The sequence below is a fragment of the Syngnathoides biaculeatus genome, chromosome 3 (genome assembly GCF_019802595.1).
Source record: "Syngnathoides biaculeatus isolate LvHL_M chromosome 3, ASM1980259v1, whole genome shotgun sequence".
Lineage (NCBI taxonomy): Eukaryota > Metazoa > Chordata > Actinopteri > Syngnathiformes > Syngnathidae > Syngnathoides > Syngnathoides biaculeatus.
The window spans coordinates 24,306,113-24,328,578 of NC_084642.1; the positions used below are offsets into that span (position 1 = coordinate 24,306,113).

General features: G+C 43.8%; 1 protein-coding gene across 6 annotated transcripts in view; it reads right to left on the bottom strand.

Annotated features, from left to right (window-relative positions):
• Positions 1-1,087: 1,087 nt before the first annotated feature.
• The window catches only part of mpped2a (metallophosphoesterase domain containing 2a), a 63,982-nt gene continuing 42,603 nt past the window's right edge, over positions 1,088-22,466 (bottom strand). For 5 of the 6 annotated variants that reach the window (XM_061814931.1, XM_061814930.1, XM_061814928.1 and 2 more), the window contains 3 exons: positions 3,877-3,992; positions 2,712-2,825; positions 2,147-2,602 (listed from right to left, as the gene is read on the bottom strand). In XM_061814931.1, the coding sequence (XP_061670915.1) occupies positions 2,484-2,602; positions 2,712-2,825; positions 3,877-3,992 (349 nt within the window). In that variant the 3' untranslated portion in view covers positions 2,147-2,483. Of the gene's footprint in view, positions 2,603-2,711; positions 2,826-3,876; positions 3,993-22,466 lie in introns of all 6 variants that reach the window. The other variant, XM_061814929.1, reaches the window with a different exon arrangement.

Sequence of the window (22,466 nt, forward strand, 5' to 3'; positions counted from 1 at the left end):
TGGGAGGAAACAGGAGTGAACGGAGAAAACCCCAAAAGCAAGGGGAGGACATGCAAATTTCACACAGATGGAACCGGGATTTGAACCCGGTCCTCAGAACTGTGAGGCCAATGTTCTAACCAGTCGTCCACCATGAATTCATTCAAAATGCGTTGCCATCACAACAGACACCACCTGTCTTAAGACCGGAGCTCTGGTCGGGTTCCTACCAATCACGGCCTTCCAGGTCTCACTGTCATTGCCCACGTGGACATTAAAGTCCCATAGCAGATCGATGGAGTCCCCAGTGGGAGACCTCTAGGTCACTCCCTCGAAGGACTCCAAAAAGGGTGGGTAGTCTGAAATGCTGTTTGGTGCGTAGGCATAAACAAGTCAGGACCCATCCCCTCGACTGAAGGCGGAGGGAGGCTACCCTCTCATCCACCGGGGTGACCACCGTGGGGCAATAAGTATACCCACACCTGCTCGGCGCCTCTCACTGTGAGCAACTCCAGAGTGGAAGAGAGTCTAACCACTCTCAAGAGGACTGGTACCAGACCCAAGCGGAGCGTAGAGGCGAGTCCAACGATAGCTAGTCGCAATTTCTCAACCTCACGCACCAGCTTGTGGTCCTTCTCTGCCAGAGAGGTGCCATCCCACGTTACTAGAACCAGCTTCTGTAGCCAGGAATGGGATAGTCAAGGTCCCTTCCTTAGGCCCCCCGTCTAGCTCACACTGCACCAACCCCTTGGCCCCTCCCACAGTCTCACTTTTGAGCCCCACCTCCAGGCCTGGATCCAGTGAACAGCATCCGGGTAAGGGGAACCTCGGCGCATTTATGTTTTATATCACAGGAGCCACGATAAGGTGATAGATAAATGTTATTAAAATCAAACACAATAAAAACAAAAATTTGGCATTTCGCAAAAGAAACTCTTCAAACCTTTTACTTTGCAAAGTGACTTTCAAGTACGGATGCTCTCCACAATACAATGTGAGTGGCATTTAGAAATATTTTCTTTGGGTCCTTAATGACGCCATTACTCGATGTTAACGGACATTTTAAAGAAAGGCTCCTTACCATTAAAAGTCACGACAGTTTCATAAGTAAAAATCTGCAATTTTATTTGCATATAAAGGCAGCTAAATATATCACAATGAACCGAAAAGAGAGAACTAACATTTCCATACAATCAGAGCGAGAGAGAGAGAGCGAGAGCGCGAAAAGAGCATTTACAGCAGCAAAGTCAAAACTACTATTGGCAATGTTTTTTTTTTTGTGCTAGCAAGATTGCATTTACACAGTGCAAAATTAGAAAGAAAAAGCAATAAATCAGGAAAAAAAAAAAAAAAAAAACTCTGATTTGACACTTGAAAGGACAATTTGGGAATATTTAGGCAGGCGCATTGGTGGGAATAAAGAGCACCTGATGGATTGTGACTGAAAATTTTACTTTTCCTCTCATCCAAAATGATCACAATTAAAAACACGTTACATTTTCTGTCAAGGAAAATATATATATATAAAAAAAAGCTCGCCCTCTTTCAAATAACTTTCAGTACATAGGTTTTACAACATGACTATATCATATATTTTTTATACATAACATTTCCAAATTAGATCAGGAGTCATTGAATGGAACTGACTGTAAAGTAAACATTTGGGCTGTAATTCAAAAGCTTTCGGTCCCCGCGCCTGCCAGGTGTTGTCTAGCGTGGAGGTTTGACAATAAATAAGGACTTTTTTTTTCCTCTCTCTGATCTCACAGAGAGAGAGTGGAGCTCTTGCCGAGAACATTAAAGCTAGTTTAAGGCAGCGTCTCTGTTAGCCAATAGGAAAAAAGCTGAACAAAAATGAAAATATGAAAACTAAACCAAAAATAGATGATACAACAGTAAAACATAGATGGCATTCATTGTCCGGTCGACATAGACCGAACAAAGAAATTGTACAAATTCACAAAGCATCATTTATCTTACAGATGTGGACAATATTTATATCAAGAGAAAGATTGTTTAATCACAAAATCCCCCTGGAAAAGGAGAATACCAACGTCCGCCTCCCAAAATTCTTTCTGCATTCTGGTGTGGTTAATGGTTTTGTCTCCCTGTGATAAAAAGCAACAAACTGCAGCTTGGAGATTAAATTGAAGTCAGTACGTTGATGTTGGGCTGGAAAAAAAAAAACAACGGCTCATAATTGGCAAAATAACTGAAAGGAAAAGCCTTTCCAAAAAATCTGCCAAACGTTGATTGTGTGTGGCAAACACAATCACAGAATATATCAGAATAATGAAATATAAGAACACTGATATTCTCCTTTAAGTCTACGTTGCCCAATCTATCCCGACACGTCTCCAAATATTCAAGATCTAGGAGAGGACCAACAGTTTGCAAAAAAAAAAAAACACATTCTTATTATTATTTTTTTTTTTTTTAAATCAACATTTGTAGAAAATTGTTTACTTCTTTCCAAGTGCCACCCGTCCCGCTTTCCTCTGCTCTCAGGAGCTGGAAGGGTTGGGCAGGTCAAACACAATGGGAGGGTTGGTGGGCTGGAAGCTGACGGTGCAGGTCGACGCGTTAATGAATGTTGTGTAACCGTCCGTCATGATGCCGTAGCCTGCGACACAGAACGCACCAATGCCACATCATGTAATCAGTGAAATCGATATAAAATGTCTTAAAACTCGATCCGTCAGAGATATGTGAAAACCAAAACGACAGCCTACCTTCATGTATGCCTCCAAAGGCATGGAGTTTGGGTCGCACCCTCTTCTGGACCGTGTTGAGCAGCTCCACGCAGCCAACCCTCTGCAGCTCCTTAGGAACCCAGTCCCGGAAACCTGCACGCACAGAAACCAATTCAGACAATCCCCTTTTTTTTATTATTATTTTTTTAATATACTCCACTGTTCACCAATTTTTGCTCTTGACAAAGGGTCATGCTGCTAATCCTGTCCAAGCAAATTGCAGTTTCTGCAACGCTGACAAGAGTGAGACAGAAGATGGCAATGAATGCCACACAATGTCAACTTCGACAACATGACTCTCCCAGTAACCCATGTTATATTTAATGCAGTCATTTCCTCTTTTATTATTGCTGTCACACCAGTTGCAATGCGTTTAAACGTAAGCAACAAGACAAGGCATCACATATTCCTCTCGCCTTCAGTATTACTATCTTGCTCTTTCGTGTTGATTCTTCATTAGATGTCTCTCATTAGAGAAGTACTGATTGTTACTGATGGCATTCGCAAAATGCAATATGTTTTGAAATGTATGTAAGTGGCAGCAATCGATTTAGTGATCATTAACTTACCCCTAAGGTTCATCAATTAAGTTTAGTCAAACGGGCAAAAGTACAGCAAATACCATTTTAACTACTAGTACTTGTATTTATCATTAAAATATTGGCTTCGGACACCCAGCGTATAGTATCGAGGTTTTCGTTGTTTAGACACCCTCCAACCGAAATGTGATTGTTGTGCTTGTTTGTGGCATCTCTCACTGTGGTATAAAATTGAGTTTCCATGCAATCTAACCCAGAAGCAGCCGCAGCAGCAGAAGAAACCCTTCCGTAGGCGAGGGGGAAGGAAATCACTCAATAAAACCAGATGGAGAACACAACAAAGAAAATGGGAAGGGGGGGGGGACCCTAAACACCCAAGAGAGAAAATGCAATCAGTCTGTGGTGATAAAATCAACACTACATGTTTGCTCCTTTCATAAAGTCAAGCAAATATTTAATCATGAAGTGTTTTAAGGTTCACTCTGCTACAGTTTCACCAGCTGCGGCACCTTCAGCATCCAGCATTGAAAACTTGTACAAACCCATTAGATACGCTGTTTTGGGGGGGGGGGGGGGGGGTACTGTGATTGGTTAATTGGACTCACCCAGCGGAGGGCCATGGGTCATCAGGATGTCAATGCCTTCTGGGACGAGGTTCCATTTATCCAGCAGAGACTGACCCCGAGGCAGATTGAAGCCCCAGCCATTGAACCACGGAGACCTGCGAGAGGTGCATGGTGAGAGCTCGCATCAGCATCATTAGGGCTAATACCTTATTCATTTTCACTTGATCTTTGCATGCCAGTACACACTTGAGTGCAAATACATTCAACGGTGTAACATGCATGATAACAAGAAGCATTCTAATGATGATTATATTTGAGCAGACTGTATAAGCGCATACTCGCAAGTCAAGGACACACAGCCGCATTCTAAAAATAAAGAGTGAATATCTAAACAGTGGGGGCTCTTGCTATGTGTCAACATCACACCCTCCTCAGCCCTGCAGCAACCCGGTCCCAGATTGATTGACAGCAGCCGGGCCACCTCCGGCAGCTTGGATCAGAGTGTGCAAGCTCCGGGGTGACAAGCTGGGTCTTCCCTGGCAGTCACAAAGAAAGCCTACATGTGGATGAGCGGGAAGGTGGGATGGACGGATCGAACTGAAGAACTAAAACAAAGGTTCTACGCACGTGCAGGGGGACAGAGAGAAATTGAGAAGATGGTGCTTGATGAATTGAGCTTTCATTCATTCTAATAGTCATAATAGCAATACGTAGAGGGTTGACAAGAGGGGGTAAGGAAAATAATCATCATACAATCCTACTGAGAAAAAAAATACAAAACCTGGACCAAAACCATGAACGAGAAGTAGATATTTGCTCAAGAAGACATTATTTGGTCTCTGCTATTCTTTGACTTGTCTGGGACAACCACTTAAAGATGTTTCTTTGTTTAGCACGAGCACAAGAAGGACTTAAGGGCTCTGAAATCATCAATAAGCCCTGTTACAATGAGGGTTGGGTAACCAGGCTGATCAATACTTACTACAGCAAAGAGTGGCTCCAATCAGACCAACTAAATGTTGTCAAACGGTACATCAGTGCATCAATGCGGCTCCTAAATTTAAAAGAAAGTACTTAATTATTTAGACCTTTTCTAGGTGGTTAAGAAAGGAGCATGTCACAGCTGCGGATTGGAAGAAGCACGCGTGCACTGGGAGACAAAGACAGCTTCGGAGCTCACGCTTCGATTGGCTCCCTCCGTGGCGAGTGCTGAGAAATGAGGTTAAAAATTAAACTTGAGGAGCAAGGGGAGCGAAGGCCACAGACTCAACTGATTAATTAGAACTAATCACACAAATCAGACCTAATGGAAGTGTAATGGATTACTGGGAGGACTTAAGCACTTCTGCGAGGGAAATAGGGTGGCTGCCGTGGCGGCTTGAAGAATTTTCGAAAGCCGTGAATCAGAGGTGAGCTGGCCTGCTTGCTTGGTTACACACGCAAGTCACTAGCGCAACATTTGTCTGACTAATAGCAACAAGACCAAACTTTGAAAAATGCCGAAACATTTATTTACCCTCCCCAGTTGGGAAAAAAAATGCTATGGTCTAGGAAAAACACATAAGGAGCGGGGGTTTTGCTGGGTCTTTCACATGCTCTGTGCTGCATAAACGCATTCATCTGGGAGATGAAACATAAACCCCTGACATGAGCCGTGGATCCGGAGCCAAGCCAAAGGTCCTGACTGAATGCAGAACAGGGCGCTGCAGCCGCCGCCACAATGGCCCCATTGTCAGATGTCTGCATGTGAAATTTACCCTCCATGCGAGTGCATTTGTTAACCCCCACCAAGATTAATGGCATCGTAGTCAAATAAAGGGGAGATGGTTTCCTGTGCAGCACGGACACAGCCTTTATCATATATGCACTGCTGCTTGAGTGTGTGTGCGGTGAGTGCATTTGTGTAGCGTGAAATTTGTATGATCCTTTGTGGGATGTTAGAATCGTTAAATTGTATATTCCAATACTGTGTACAGGTATGAAGAATAATACCATAGTACAGTATACTACATCATAATACAATGAAGTCAGTATATGTCGGAGAGGGACAATATTTAGACCCCTGTCATGTCTTATTGACACTTGCCATCTGTAGCTTGTTGCCATGGAAACAAAGCAGGCTCGTGATGCAAACTACATCAACCCCCCCCCCCCAAAAAAAAGAACAAGTTAAAGTAGCAGACGAAGAAAGAAGGCTCTTTAATAACTCAAATAACAACATTTGGGTCGGAGACACACAAAGCATCACAAGCACAAAGGCGGGTAACCGTGGTAACAGGCACATTTAATGATCCCCCAGGGAATCAAATGGTGGAAATAGGTTAAAAATCAGCCTGCAGCAGAGGTGGTGCAGACAGAACCAATTTAGCCCTTGTGCGCAGAACGCCAATATTCAATTAAGCTGTTGGACATCATTAGGATGTCGTCTGTCTCTCAGGGCACGACTCTGTCGTTAACCTCTTTGGGAGTCCCGAGGCAGGCAAAAATAACTCTCAACACTTGGCACTAGAGCACCTTATTGTTTTACCAAAATGAGAGTACGAGGCCACAAAGAATTGTAATTGAAAACCATCATAACAATAATGATAAAAAAGCCGGTGGCTTGGTAGAGCAGCTGGAAAGCGTTGGCCTCACAGTTCTAAGGTCCCGGGTTCGATCCCGGACCCGCCTGTGTGGAGTTCGCATGTTCTCTGCGTGCCTGCGTGGGTTTTCTTCGGGAACTCCGGTGTGCTCCCACATCCCAAAAACATGCAACATTAATTGGACACTCTAAATTGCCCCTAGGTGTGATTGTTAAAGCGGCTGTTTGTCTCGATGTGCTCTGCGATTGGCTGGCAGCCAGTTCAGGGTGTACCTCGCCTCGGTACCCCGTTGACAGCTGGGGTATGCTCTAGCCCTCCCGCGACCCTTGTGAGGATAAGCGGCTAAGAAAATGGATGGATGGATGGATGGATAAAAAAGTCTAGCTGCTACCAAGAGGACCTCCATTCACTTTTTCTTTACAGTCTTACCTAGGGTGGCCAGATTGGGCTTGAAAGTTTCCCTGCTGTGCCCTTGTACCTCTGGATACATTTCACATACATTCAACAACATGAGCCCAAGATGACTGGGCTAGTAACTAACCAACAACCACAACAACAACGTTTAACTGTCTGAGGTACCATGAAAAAGTTGGAGAAAGGAATATCAGAGTTAGGAAATCCCAACAACAGGCTTGGTTCACAGCATCAAGCTGCAAAGCAAGGTTAGGAAACTTTTTTTTTTTCAAAGTGATAAATGTGTTCAATGAGAATATGGAGAATTCACGGAACTTACAAGTTGAAACAAATTAGAAAAAAAATATTTTGGTATTTCATCAACAAACAAAATTGTGAGTGTAACCTCATAGGTAATGAACAATCTTTTACAAGATACTGGTGGACATCCGATTCGTTAGGGAAAAGAAGGATGGGAAACGGATTATTTCATTTCAGGTCAAACTATATTAGTCACAAAACAATTAATTGTAAAGGCAAATGATTTAAGCAACATGCTTCAAAAACAATACAGGCGTTAACTACTGCAAAAGTAATAAAAGTAGGGCGTTTTTGCCTTGCAGGTGTTTTGAACATTTTTATTCATTTTTGTTACAAGAATAACTGTTTCAACTTTGAAATGAAGTCAATCGCTAATATAATGTTCAATGTAACATGAAGACAATCCGACCTTTATGACAAGTGACGGTGCAAGCCAGTCGGTGGCTCACTAAATCTAGCTGCTAAAGTTAGCAGTCAAAAAAAACAACAACATAAAAACATCAGGTGCCATGTTTGATGACAGACTGAGATCCAACTTTTGTGTAAGTTTTTGAGGCGTATTATTACTAGACATTTTGGTCATTTTCTAAAAAGCTTTTGAATTTGTATCACCAATGTACCTGTCCTACTGTATGTATTCCAGATACATAGAACACTTTAAGAACGAATGACCGTGAACCTTGTGGAACTAATGGAAAAAAGCCTGGCCAGACCTCCAGGGAACCATTACACATTTACACATTTTATACCTCAGCTTTTCTTTGCGGTATTTGAGACCAAGCACAGTCAAAGTGTGTCTACACAGAGAAGCCCCTTGATGAATGTCTGACGATTAGTACACTCAACTCCGATTCGAAACGGAGTCTGCTGAGCGAGAAACCTGTATGCTGCCTAATCCTACACCAACAAAAACGGTGACTCCATGAATATGTTTGTTTTAGTTGCGCTCTCTCACACACTCTGAGACAAAACCTCACAGGAAGAAACAGGAGTGTCCATGTGCTTGGGTCAAAACAGATAAAATGAACGAGATCCGCCCTGATCCACAACCTTTAAAAGCCAGAGGCCTGCTGGACACATGATGGCACAAACAAGCTCCACTGTGATCAGGGAGAGGCGAGTTCTTGTGTGTGCGTGTGCGAGACTGTAGGATCAGCGATCCATCCTGTCTGGCCTCTTGAGTCAGAGAGGCCCTGAGGTCAGAGAAGGGTGGGGTCTAATTGATCAACCTGTCACAACCAATGAGGAGGGTCATGTTAATGGGACTTTTATAAGCCTCACGGGGTGCACTACCTGACACTCAGTTGTATGAGTATGTGCAAAGCAGTGCGACGTGTGTGAATCTCTGTCTGTGTGTAATCCCAGAGACCAGGTAGCCTTATTAAAAGGAGCCAAATGGAGCCTTTTGACAAATGGCCTCTCAACACCAAGGCCACCTTTGCAAACTTTGGGGACAGGGTGGAAAGTGAAGTCACAGGGCTGAAGGGTGTGTATTTGTGTGTGCGCGCGCGTGTGTGTGTGTTAGTGGTCTGTCGCAGCGCTAATAACCTGTGCCTAGTGACTGATGGAGTGTGGAATGGATTAATCTTGCTGCAGTCATGCTGCCAAAACCAGGATGCTAAGGGTTGACCACCAGACTTAAGTCTGCTTAGCTAAGGCTATAACCACAGGGACATGTTGGCGCGCACACGTCTACAGATACACGAGCACATCCCCAGGGTTTGTCTCCACGCTGAGATGGAGCCAGCTGCAGTTTGACCTGCAGACCAGCAACGTAAAACAACCGCTGTCAGAGCCAGCAGATGCTTCGTAGCAAACACAGCTGCTCTCACTGACCTGGCAGTGTCTGTGTGTGTGTCCAATGTTGTAACAGGGAATGGAAAAAAAAAAAAACATTTATGCATGTACAGATGCACACAAGGTATTAACACTTATGATACAATCATCTTTTATGACTGTGTGAAACTGTTTTTGTGGAAGACTGTACAAGAATCTACAACAAAAGGGCCTGATTTACTCAAGGGTTGTCCATGCATAATCAAGGTCCAATTTCAAGTTGATTAACCAACTGGGCGGACCCAATATGACAGCCAAATGCACAAAATTGCTGCAGACTTCATTTTGTGCATTCTGGGAAAAGTATATGCAAATTATTTGAACATCAAACGTGTGCAATGGGGTGCATCAAAACCGAGACGAATTGTGACGGCTGATTTTGCGTCTTTTAATAGCACATCTCATAGGCAGGTGAAAATCAGTGGCATCTTTGTGCAGGCAAAATCCGTTGAAGTGGGCGAAACTTTTTCGATCATAAAATCACAACTATTATTGCAACATATCTATTCAGCATTGCAAATTTTCAACTTCTGAATGATCTAAGGCAGTGATTCCCAATCAGGGTACCATGAATATCAGGGGTGCTGTTGGTAATTATCCAATTTCAATACACTGCACAAATCTGTCAGAAAATTATTTTTAATGACAAATATATTGAACAATTAAAGGCTTCCCAATTACAATGCATAAGATATGATATACCTGTGCATCCACCTGTTGCCATGACTGCAGCAGAAAAAGTTGTTAGTTCCATGCAACATGCTTGAATTTCAGAAAGTAAGTACATTTTTGAGTACATTGAGACAGCATTATTTCAATCTTACTGTCATGATCCTGCCGCTCCAGCACGAGCTGTGCGGGTGCCTGCGCGGGTGCGCTGATTGGGGCGCACACCTGCGTCTCATGCGGGCTGATTAGTCTGTGTATTTATATCACCCCGATGACGATTGGTCCCCGCCAGTTCGTTGACCTTCATGTCCCGTTCCAGCACTCTTGTTTCCCCGATCGAACCTGTGTGTACCGACCTTCTTCCGTTCTCCGACCAACCCTGTAAGCCTGACTCCTTGACACTCCTGCCTGCGTTGATTGGTTCCCCGTGTACCGACTCCTGCCTGTCCGCTCATCTGTTGTCTTCGCCCGACGTCACAACTCCCGCTGCTGCACCGGACTGCCTGCTCGATCCCCGACCTCTGCCTACAATAAACGTGTCTCTTCTTGAACTACCTTGCGTCTTCCGAGTTCCTGCATTTGGGTCCTACTCTCGTTCCGATGGGACGTGACAGAATGAACTGGCCACAACAGGACCCAGCAGGAAAGACCCGGCGTCGCCGGGACCGACGCAAGGTAGACCGTCTGCCGGAGGATCAAGCCTGTCCAATCCGGGTAGGCTCCCTGACGTCCTCCGCTTCAGTGTCTTACGCTCCGCCAGCGAGGTATGAATACGTCCCGAACACGACCCGTCCGGCTCCTCATATTCTTTTGGACTCTGACTTTTCGGAATATGAGGAGGACCGTGATTTGTATGACCAACTGCCTGAGTACGACTCCGATAACTTTGATTTTGCCCGGCTTTTCATCCCAGTCAGTTTGCTCCACCTCCCCGCGTTCCCAGCACCCGAACGTCTTCGCCCGGTGGATACAAATACATCAATGACGCAGGTTCACGTGGGAGTTGGAACTGACCCGCTCCCGAGACACGCCCACGTGTCAGTTTCGACTGACTCCCTGCCTACTCTCGTTCACGTTGCCGTGGGAACGGACTCGCCACCTTGCCAAGTGCACGTCGCAGTGGAAACTGACCCACCTCCTCGCCATTCCCACGCCGAGGTTTTGGCTGTTCCGAGCAGAGTTCACGCAGCAGTTGGAACTGACCCGCTCCCGAGACACGCCCGCGTGTCAGTTTCGACTGACTCTCTGCCGACTCTCGTTCACGTTGCCCTGGAAACGGATTCGCCACTGCGCCACGCCCACGTTGCTGTTTCAACGGATGCACTGCAAGGTCACGTGGCAGTGGGGACCGACTCGATGCCGCCTCACGTTGCTGTCCAGAAGGTGGCGACGTCTCCACAGCTGCTTCTCGTCCGTGCTCTGGAGTACCAGTGGCGACCGGCCCGCGGTCGCTCCCTGTTCCTGCTCTGTCGGCAACGGGCACGCCCATACGTTCCCCCGCTGCCTTCTCACGTTCCTGTCCAGGAGGTGGCGACGGTTCCCCAGCCGCCTCACGTTCCCACCCAGGAGGAGGTGGAGTTGGTGATGCTGCCTCCGCCTTCTCACGTTCCTGTCCAGGAGGTGGCGACGGTTCCCCAGCCGCCTCACGTTCCCGCCCAGGAGGAGGTGGAGTTGGTGATGCTGCCTCCGCTTTCTCACGTTCCTGTCCAGGAGGTGGCGACAGTTCCCCAGCCGCCTCACGTTGCTGTCCAGGAGGTGGCGATGGTGTCGCCGCCTTCTCACGTTGCTGTCCAGGAGGTGGCGATGGTGTCGCCGCCTTCTCACGTTGCTGTCCAGGAGGAGGCGATGGTGTCGCCGCCTTCTCACGTTGCTGTCCAGGAGGAGGCGATGGTGTCGCCGCCTTCTCACGTTGCTGTCCAGGAGGAGCTGGGTAGTTCTGTGGAGCCACCCTGGAGCTGGAGAGACTACGGGATGGCTGTGATGGTGGCGGTCATGGCTCTGGTCCTGCTCTCCATCATCCTCTTCGCTCCTGAGGGCCCCCAGCCGCTTCATGACCTGGCCTCGTTGGTGACCAATCCACGGCTGCCTCCTGACCAAGCCTTGGTGGCGACCAGTCCATGGTCGTCTCGCAACCACGGCGTGGGAGGTTTTCGTCCAGAGCAGTTGCCTGCCTCGGCCTGGTTCCTGCTTCGTCGTTTGGTTCTTCACAGAGGTCGTCCGCCCGAATCGCTCCGTGGGGACCCTGGTGCTTGGCGTCCGGATCGTCCTCCTGACCTGTCCACCCGGACGCCTTGCGCTTGGTTGTCTGGGTGGCCACCAGACTGGTGTTCGGGGGGGGGGGGGGCATCTGTACAATAATCGGTCAGTGAGTGCGCAGGCAACATTCCGCCTACCATTAGAAATCCTGGTCAATCAAAACCAAAACCAAATCCAGAACGATGCATCATATCTACAGTATGTACCAGCACTCTATCCACGATAAAAGAGCATTGGGCCAACGTTTGTGGGAACACAGACCCTTAAAATTTCAGTTTTTTGTTTTCTTGCACATTAGGTCATTTATGAAAGGGTGGATATAAAAATAGCATTTTAACATAGGAATTATTTCCCAGCTGTCGTTAAATCTACAACTACGCCATCTGGCTAATTTAAAACATTTGCTTGCATCTCATGACAGTTAAAATGATAGCCATAAATCTCCTGTTAAGTCTGATTTGTGATGACTTTGTCAGACAATACAACAAAGAGCTGGTAAACTTAATGGGATGCTATTATAATACCATTTCCTCCTCGCTATGTTGATTGACAACAACAACATAAAAATATGTGATGGAAAGCTAGCGAGACAAAGAAAATCATGTAGTGAATTGTGCTGCAATCAAACGGCCCAGTAGAACTGATAACAGAAAGCTGTGTTGCTATAAAATATAGAAGGAACTAACAGCGTGTTCAGCAGAAGACTCACTGATGGCAGAAAACTATTTATGTGAAATATTTGTGTCTGGTGGCTTGTGAGCAGAATGAGCTAATAAAATCGGTGCGTATGGACAACAGTGTAGTGTGTACTGTATCTGCTTGTGAATGTGGCAGGTGGAGCTCAGGAAGAGCAGTGAGGTGTTGTGGGAACACTGATATGAACATGGACGTTTAGGAGGTTGGCCAGGTCCACGGAAACTAGAAACCAGACTCATAAAAAGAGAAGGAATCTGGGGCCTATTCATGGAGCCCGTACGGGGGCTCGGGGGGCAGGGGCAGAGACCTATTCAACCTGCCCTGAGACACAGGGCCATGGGTCCCATTACCCTTCTCCAGCTCCGACTGCCGTGAACTTGATCCACGAGAACAATGCAGAACAGGGGAGGGTCGCGGAGGCAAGTGGAGTGAAGGAGAGGCAGAGAGGATAATATATCTGGGAAATGACGGAGCAGGAAAATTTGGTGACAAAAACCGACAGGCCACATTTTATTCCTAGCTCGCCTCAAAGAACTGCAAAGCCTTTTCTCAGAACGAATTAAAAAAAAATGGCATGCATGAAATTTAAAACTACGCCCACTTGCTGGATACATTTGTTTAAGTGGTGCTATGAAAATTCTTGAAAAACAAAAAACATTAATTAGGAACCAAGGCTGAAAAGTGAAACACTAAGAAATTATTTGGTTATAAAATAACATTTTAGGCTTTAATTGCCTTTGCATAAATTAATACTAAAGTTTCAAAGAACAAATACAAACAAATACATTTCAAAATGAAAATATTCCTTCAACACTAACATTGCAAAAATGCATTGGTGGGGGTGGGAAGAAATCTTATCATGCTATTTTTTTTTCCACATCAGTTGATATGCAAATCAAGATATGTCACAAATCACTTTTTTATTTTTATCCTCCATGTTACTCTTAACCTCTTGATTGTAATATTTTCTACCAAAGTTGAACACGACGTGATGCTTTACACCTGTGTAGGAAAAAAAATTGTATCTATTCATAAATGTACACAGTTACAATGTAGTTCAGTTTACGCGGCCTCGCTACTACACAGATTTAGTTTTTTGTGTTCAGGTGTAATTTTTTACAGTGTAGCAGGCTAAGAAAATACATGCATTAGTGTATCAATGCGGATAGTGTTCTGTATCCTGATTTGCTAAGGGAAGCCACGCATCATGTGCTGCATCCCAATAGTTAAGGGACTATAAACCAGGGTTGCTCAATGCTTCGATCGCGATCGACTGGTCAATTGTGAGGCAGTCTTGGTCGATCGCGGGACAGCGTGCCAAAAAACAAAACAAAACAAAACAAAACGTCAGCCAATGTTCCCTCTAAACTGCATGCGTACGCAATTGTGCACCGCTGATGCAGTCTCTTCGCAGATATTTTAAGTTGTGCACAAAAAAAAGAATAATCCAATGCAAATTGAAAGTATAACATAGAGCTAGGCAGCACACGGAACATTCTCTAACAATGACCGCTGCTCCGCCGCACTCCTCTTTTTCCTAGTTTACCTTACACACACACCCTCCGCCCCCGCTCCTAAAGACGTACACTCATAATTACAAATGTTACAGTACTTACGCAGCCCATCAATGTGTTTTATAATGACAGCGTCCACCACCACTGCTTTAGTAGCAACACAGTCTGTGGAACGTAGAGCAAAGACGAGCTAGATATGCTGCTTATGTTTACTTTCGATATTAATGGAGAAAGTTAAAAAAGAAATGCTGTTTTTTTAAGATGCAATGACTGTCGGAGTATGTCAATAATCAAAGAAAAAGTGGTTAAACTAGTGTGGAAAGGTCTGATCTGAAGCCAAAGTAGAAAGTGCAGGATGAGATGGTGTGTAATTTTAAAATTCCACCTTGGCACAGCCTGATCCAGGATGAAAGCACAGACAATACAGTGCACAACAAGCTAATTCTGTATTTTAAATATAGGAGGCAATATAACATTAACAAGGTTTGGGAGCATCATCACCCCCCTGTCGCCGGTAGCTCGCAAGAGGCTGGCTGCTTGAAAAGTAGATCTTGGGGTAAAAAAGTCTGGGCACCCCTGCTATAGACCATTGTAAACCACCCTAAGTACCAGGCTGCTGTGAGGGGGCCTGCCGGCCCTGCAGCGTTTTGGTATATCCCTCGTTGTGCTGCGGTGCGGTCCCACTGCTAAATGCAAGCGATCGCAGGAAAAAAAAAAAAATCCGCAATGTGAAAGCCCGCATGAAACCCATCATGGTCTCTAAACCATGCAGAGATAGTGAAGGGCAGGGAAGGACCCTTCGTCTGATTGCTTACATGCGCGCATTTGAAATACAGATGCTCGCGTACACTAAACTACGTTTGAAATGCTGATCCGGTAGCTGCACAGTCATAGAAAATTGAGTGGCATTAATGGAATTACTTCCAAAGCCTAATGCCACAACGATGATGAAGGAACATTTTGGATTGAAGCCTGATGAACGAAGACATCCTTTTCACACCAATAAGCTGATGAGTCAAATTTGGATGAAGTCGCAACAAAGACCTGTTCTCTGAAAAATTTAAACCTCAACAAAATCCACAATAAACACAATGATCTATCCATCCGTTTTCTTAGCCACTTATCCTCACAAGGGTCGCGGGAGTGCTGCAGCCTATCCCAGCTCTCAATCGGCAGGAGGCGGCGTACACCCTGAACTGGTTGCCAGTCAATCACAGGGCACATAGAGACAAACAGCCGCACTCACAATCACACCCAGGGGGAATTTAGAGTGTCCAATTAATGGTGCATGTTTTGGGATGTGGGAGGAAACCGGAATGCCTGGAAAAAACCCACACAGGAATGGGAAGAACATGCAAACTTCACATAGGCGGGGCCGTTATTGAACCCGAGTCCTCAGAACTGTGAGGCCAACGTGTTACCAGCTGACCCTGGGGGCCCACCAAAATACAATCATCCCACCCAGTTTCTTACAGTTGGGAACAAAGAAAAACACATCCGCTTGCAATTATGGAACCATTTGCCTTAAAAATGGAAATCCAAATGTGACAGCATCCAGTGTAAAGTATACAGTTACTATTGTAATAAATGTAGCCATTTAAACATGGTGACAAACGCCACAGACCTTTGAAAAGTAGTACAAATCTTGAACCAAAACAGGTTGTTTTTATCAACTTATTGTGTATTTCCCCCATGTACCGACACTGGCCAGCGGGTCCCGTGGTGTTTTGTCGCGGTTTCAGTTCTCAAACCTAATTGAAGGTGGCATGTCTGTTTATGGGAATAATCTTGCCCAGAAGAAAAAAGAGCCCCAACAACGACCCATATGCGTTTTTCACTTACACCAAGGTGCTTCAGCGGAAAAAAGACGGCCAAAGGAACTGTAAAATACACCTGAGTCACTATTAATAATTTCTTGTGTTCAACCTCATAGATTTAGCACGAACAATAATTTATTTTTATCATTATTATTTCTAAAAACTTTCTTTTAATAGGAAACCACTTATAAAGCGGGAGAAAATGGATGGAAGAACGTTTGTTTATTAATTTGTCAAACTTTTTGACCTCAAACAGGTTTTGATCTTTGCTTTCATTCTAAAATACTGTATTTTTTTCCCCCCAATCGACAAAGGTTTGAACTCAGAGTGTTTAAATGAGAGAAATATATTTGTTTGAAAGACCTGTGACTGGCTGGCAACCAGTTCAGTGTGTATCCCGCCTCTTGCCCGATGACAGCTGGGATTGCCTGCAGCAATCCCGCGATCCTCATGAGGATAGAGCTTTTGCACCTACGTCATGAAATCACGTGACCTTTGTTTACCTCGCCATATTGCTGGTCAAGCTAAGCATTGCTTAATGCTAACTTGGTTGGAGACGACACGGAAATATCTCTTGTAGTACGATGCCCAGAGTCTTGTCCGATACTGTCAGACATTTAGAGGGTGAAAATAAACGACGGTACGTGGAAAAATTAGATAAACCCAGCATAGAGGACCTGTATTTAATGCCGAAATCAATGTTTTCACCGATAAGAAATTGGACTGTTAATTCGTTTCCGCTTGTCTTGGACAACTGGATAGACACACGGATCTGGTGAGTAAGTCATCGAGATTTACACGGAAAAGTTTGACAGCGTATAAAAGTCTGGACGCATACGAATACTTTGTTGCTGGATCTGCTCTCATCAGGAATAAATCCCACATAGTAACAGTTTTGACAGATTGTGAACGCAGAAGTGTGTTCGACGACACGTTAATCTTTGCCGGAATCCATCGATCTTAAAAGCTAGTATTCAATACAAATACCAATATTTAAATAAATGACCCCTGGTTTTACACAAACTCGCATTCATTAACTATGATTGAAAAAAAAGAGGACAGAGTCATCTCCATGGATCGTACATGGAAGCGATTGCGGTCACACCTCCATAAACCTCTGCGACAGAGGGTTTTTCATTTTTTTTTTTTACCACGCATTGTTCTCAAATGAGCCAACTTGTCATTATAAATACTTTTTGGTAATTTGAGATTGAGAAGAATAATTCCTACCTGAAATGAAGCGATCGCTACATAGGCGCGTGTGTTTTTTTGTTGGGCACCATCCATCATGTTTAATTGCCGAAATCCATCGATATTTTTTAGTCTTTTCAGCTGGTATTCTATAGAATGATCTCTTTGAATATCTGTCTCGTCTGTTATGACAACAAACAACACAACAAGTAGTTGGGTATTGTAAATATTCTCCTCCGGTTCAATGTCTCCCACAATGTCGAGCAGCTCTGTTTGACCGGCAATATGGCGCCATGAAAATGGTGACGTCACGTTCATGAGCTCTATAAGAGCCTTGGAAAATGAATGAATGAATGTTTGAAAGACTGACTGAAATAATGTGAATTTAAATTAGCAGGAGGCTGGGCTGCAGCACATGATTGCATGTATACTTGACCCAGAGGAAATGTTGATGGAGAAAAACAAAACAAAAAAAAATTCCAATCATTCTACATTTAATGTTCAACTGTAACCTCCAATTAACTGTATCAACAAAGCAAACACTTTGTTCAACTTAATGATTTCAACATATCTTTAAGGCGCTTTTCTTCATCAAACTACATCATCAACGAGTGTGATCAAAGACATAATCTTAGATAAAAATAATTAGGCATATAATTTAGATTAGCCAATCAATCCAGATCTGTAATGTACTGGTACTGTAAGTATTTCCTTACATTTCCTCCTCAGCAGGTTTGCAACAACTTAAAGGAAGATTCAGTTGATTGTATGTGTCAAACAAAGCTCCACGATGAAGGTCAATTATAGACCTGCTAGTTTCTAATATCAGTATGCCACCGTTACAAAGTCTGCCCCTTTTTCATAATCTTTCAGTGCAAGAAAGATGTGTACCTTCATTGGATTAATCTTATACGATACAGAACAAGAAAACTACTCGAATGGTTTGAACTTTGCAAACACAGCCTTACATTTTCAAGTAATACTAATAGACAGTTGGACTTCTATGTAATTTGAGGGGATGACTATTTCCATGAGGTGTGCATCAGACATCAAATTTAGAAAAATGAAAAGCAGATTTGGAACAAAACCCAACAAAACCTACACCCTCTGTTACCTCTGTAGTCTTGTTTCTAAAAGCCTTCAGTCTTCTGTCAAGGACAAAAGAAGCTAGTGTAATTTTGCATCTGTAAGTTTTTATCTTTTTTTTTTTGCTTTGTATTTTGCACACATTTCTTCCTGAGGAAGAAAGCTGCAGGTTTTCCCAGGGACCTCTCAAAGTGATGAGAGCACACACTGCCTGGTACCAGCATAACAGGCTGACAATCTATGCTATAGAGGTCAAAGATTGAGGGTGTGCAGACTGAAAGGGGGTGTTAAAGGCAACAGGAAGGGCTGCTGGGTCAAAGCACTGCAGATACATGCCACTCTGTCTGCATCTATTGTCTTGACCTCACAACGAGTGGATGTTAGCGAGGGCACTGAGCAACAATAGGCGCAGGAAAGCACACAAACTGGTATTGTTGGTCTCCAGGGTTTGTATACAACAGGCTGGAATTCAGACTACACACAGCAGCACGAACTAAAGGAGAGTGCAGATACTAATAAATGACAAAGACATTAATGTGACATATAATACCAGCTAATTACTCAAGTTGGACTAGACCTCTTAGTTTTCCATGAATATTGAGGGCTGGTCTTGACAATACATGGTACAAGTCTACTCTCAAATGGAAACAGTTTGTGGAAGAACCCTTTTGGTTCCAGCATGGCTGGGCCTTAGTACAGACGCAGCAATCTAGTGTGGAAGAACCTCTGAACGGTGACCTCAACCACACCAATCTCAAATGTCTTTTGGATGAACTACAATTGAGATTGAACTTAAAATTACATAAGGTAGAGTAGTCCAGGTAAGTTTTTCTGTGTCCCAACATTTGCATTGATGTATGTGTAATATGACCAATAATGAGAAGAATACAGTCGTACCTCTACTTACGAATGTCTCTAGTGAAAATTGAGGTTACGGGACACCTGTTCGGAAAAATGTTGTCTCTTGTTACGAAGGAACATTCAGGATACGAAAGGCAAAAATAGGCACTGGATTCGCAGCCCTTAAATTTCAGCAAACGTAAACATCCTGTATCTTGGTTTGTGTGGCATGATACAGCTGCTCTCCCATTGGCTATCACCGTAGCATCTTCTCGGCATCCTGTTGGATGTCAATTTTTATCCGTGAAGCGTTTTTGTCACTCGAGCATCACCGAATCACACGCTATTTCTTTCACATGCTTTGTCAATAGTAAAGTACAACTTTTTCACGAGTTTTTTTATTTGTGTTTGTGGAAGTTTATTCATCTTTCTTCACCGTGGGCCCCAATAAACTTTAGTGGAATTAAGTTGCATGCATACATTCGTACATGTTTTCTCTCAGCTGTCAAACGTTTGCCTCTTCCTCCGCCCCTCACGATGCCTTTTGCTTGTCACTCAGCCTTTTTTTTTTTTTTTTTTGCATAGTCAGCCAACACCAAAGGCATATGAACATAATTTTTAGTATTCTTTACATTATGTACTTTGAATATTTTTTTTAGGAGGGTGGGGGATCTTGGAACGGATTAGGCTATAGACATGTAAAAAGCGCTTCCACTTACGAAACATTTACATTACGAAGCGATTTCTGGAACAAATTAATTTCGTAAGTGGAGGTACCAGCGTAATATCTGAATAGCTCATCAGACCTTGACTCAACCTATGACCGCGGGTCCATGTGGTCATTATGTGCATCCATTGGTTTTGAGTCGATAAAGAGAAAAGCCTCAACCATTCTACATAACTTTAGGCAATGAAAGAATTTCCCACCAGCACAGGCTGCCCCAGCAGAGTTGGCACTTTTGACGTAACTCACTGCAACAGGCTTTTAGTGTGCAGTCGAATGTTTTCTTCATTGTTTTGTATTGGACTGCATCGCTTCAGTAATTTTTCTTCTTCACCACCATCAAAATCATACTTGATGTGCACATGCGGGTATTGTACATTGTGTATCAGCATGCTTAGCTTTAAGGTGGGTAGTGTGCTGTGTTTTTAAGGTTAGAACGATATTTCAACAGTGTGTAAAGCTTTAAAAATAAAGCACTGTTGATCATAGTTTGTGGGTACATGGTTTAAACTAATAAAAAGATACAATTGTATTCACTTATACAGGAGTACCAATTATTTGCAGAAAGCGTATGTTTGTGGTCAGATCCCTACACACCATGAATAGCATGGATCTATTATTTCTACTCAGGGATGAAATGATAAGTACATTGCCCAATAAAGGAATAAAACCCATCACAAGTCACAATGACAATGGCATGAATTTTTTTGTATTTCTTTGAAAAGCAATAGTTTTGCAAATGGATTCAAAAATCCAAAGCAGAATTATTTTGACTTGCTGACTCACAGGTCAATAAGTGGGGTCAATAATTTGGCATATTATCTTGACACTGACACCTCACTGTGGCTGCCATCCATGCTGGTGGTCCAAAACGAACCAAATTGAGATAAGCAGTGTCCTGTTCTTGCCACATAGAGCTGTGGAGGGATCATCAGGAAGGAAGGGAAGTGCAGCAGGATGATGTGAATGCTATCACAACTGAGCAGAAAGCCGTAGGTCGACTGCCACTCTCTTTATGAAGCTGTCGTTCCTGAAATGATTGATAGCTCCCTACACACAATTCACATCTACCTTTCTGGCCACAAATAGTCACTGGGGACAAAGTGTACTTTAAGCAACTATTCTATTTACAACATGGATTTGCAACAATGTTGGGATATTAGAATACTTGCTCTTTTGACAGTGGTGATCCTGTGTCATCTAGCAACAAACCTGTGCTGACACTATGTCTCTGATTGGAAGCTGAGTGCACTGATGACTGAACTAAAAGCCCTGGGCTGCTAACTCTGCAGCCAGCACCCTCTTTCAAGGACCCGAGAGCGAGGTTTCTAAACGTACGAGTCCACAGCCTAGCCAGCTCCTGTCACAATCAATTCCCCAAGCCTTATACAAAATTTGAGTCATGGCAATATGGGACACCAGGGCTCAAACCATCCTTTCCGCTGTGTCACAGGTTGAAAGTTGATAGCATTGACCTCTGAACTGTGCCCCTATCTTGGTGGACAACCTTTTTGGACACTGGAGAGTAAGGTTCCTCAATACTATCTCACAACTTAACTTGCACTGCATGGATAGTATTGTCAAAATAGAAGGATGGCTGATTGCCAGGTAAGAAAGTTGGAGTACCGTATTTTCCGCACTATAAGCCGCACCTAAAAACCATTAATTTCTCAAAAGCCAACTTGTGTAAATCTGCTCAGTTTTTTCCACCGAGTTACTCACAGGTGGGGTGGCTGCGCTTAAGGGCAAAAGTGATGAACTTGGGAAAGTGCGTCACCATCCAAGTGAAACTCCAAAAGGGACAATACAGATTGGCGCTCTGGTCAATCCACCTCACAAATGTACACTACCAACCCAACAAAACGAACGAGCTTCATCTGACAAATACTTATAAAAACATTTTGGACGTTCTGTCGCCTTGTACATCAAGAAGACATGGCTTTGTGAATGCATCCCCGATGGCGCCGTAAAGCTGACAGTCTTGCAGCTACACCAGTAGACCATGTCACAGAGTTACTGGGGAAAACAAAAGATGGTAGGATATTGGTGTGTGAAGTCACAAAGCTCACCACACACAGCAGCCTGGACTTGAAGTCAGTGTTTTTGAACTGTAATCCATTCTTCTCTCCGTGTGAGTATGCATCTTTCATTCTCGCCGATATTTATATTCCTCCTCAAGCTAAGACAAATGCCGTGCTGCTAACACTCGCTGAACAAGTAAAAATGGGGGAAAAAAACCCCACCTACAGTCACCCCTCTTTATTCTTAAAGATATAAACAAAGTTAAGATCAACCAGAACTCTCTAAATAGAAGTAGCACATCAAATGTCCTACCAGGAAAAATAACATTTTAGACCACTACTATACTACACTAAACAATGCAGACCATGATTTATCTCATGCAGCTCTGGGCTCGTCTGATCACTGCTTAATAAAATTATTACCACCATACTGTACATATAAAAACTTAAATGCGCGAAGCCTCCGGTGAAAACAAGAAGTGGACCAACAAAGCAAAGATAGAACTTCAAATCTGTTTAGACTGCACAGACTGGAGTGTCTGACAATTCAACTGGATGAATACGCAGACACTGTCACATTCTATATCAATTTTTGTCAAGAGATGTGTCCACCAACAAAGTTATTTTCCCTGTTCAATAACAACAAGCCGTGGTTCACTGACAAATTTAAGCAACTTCACCAA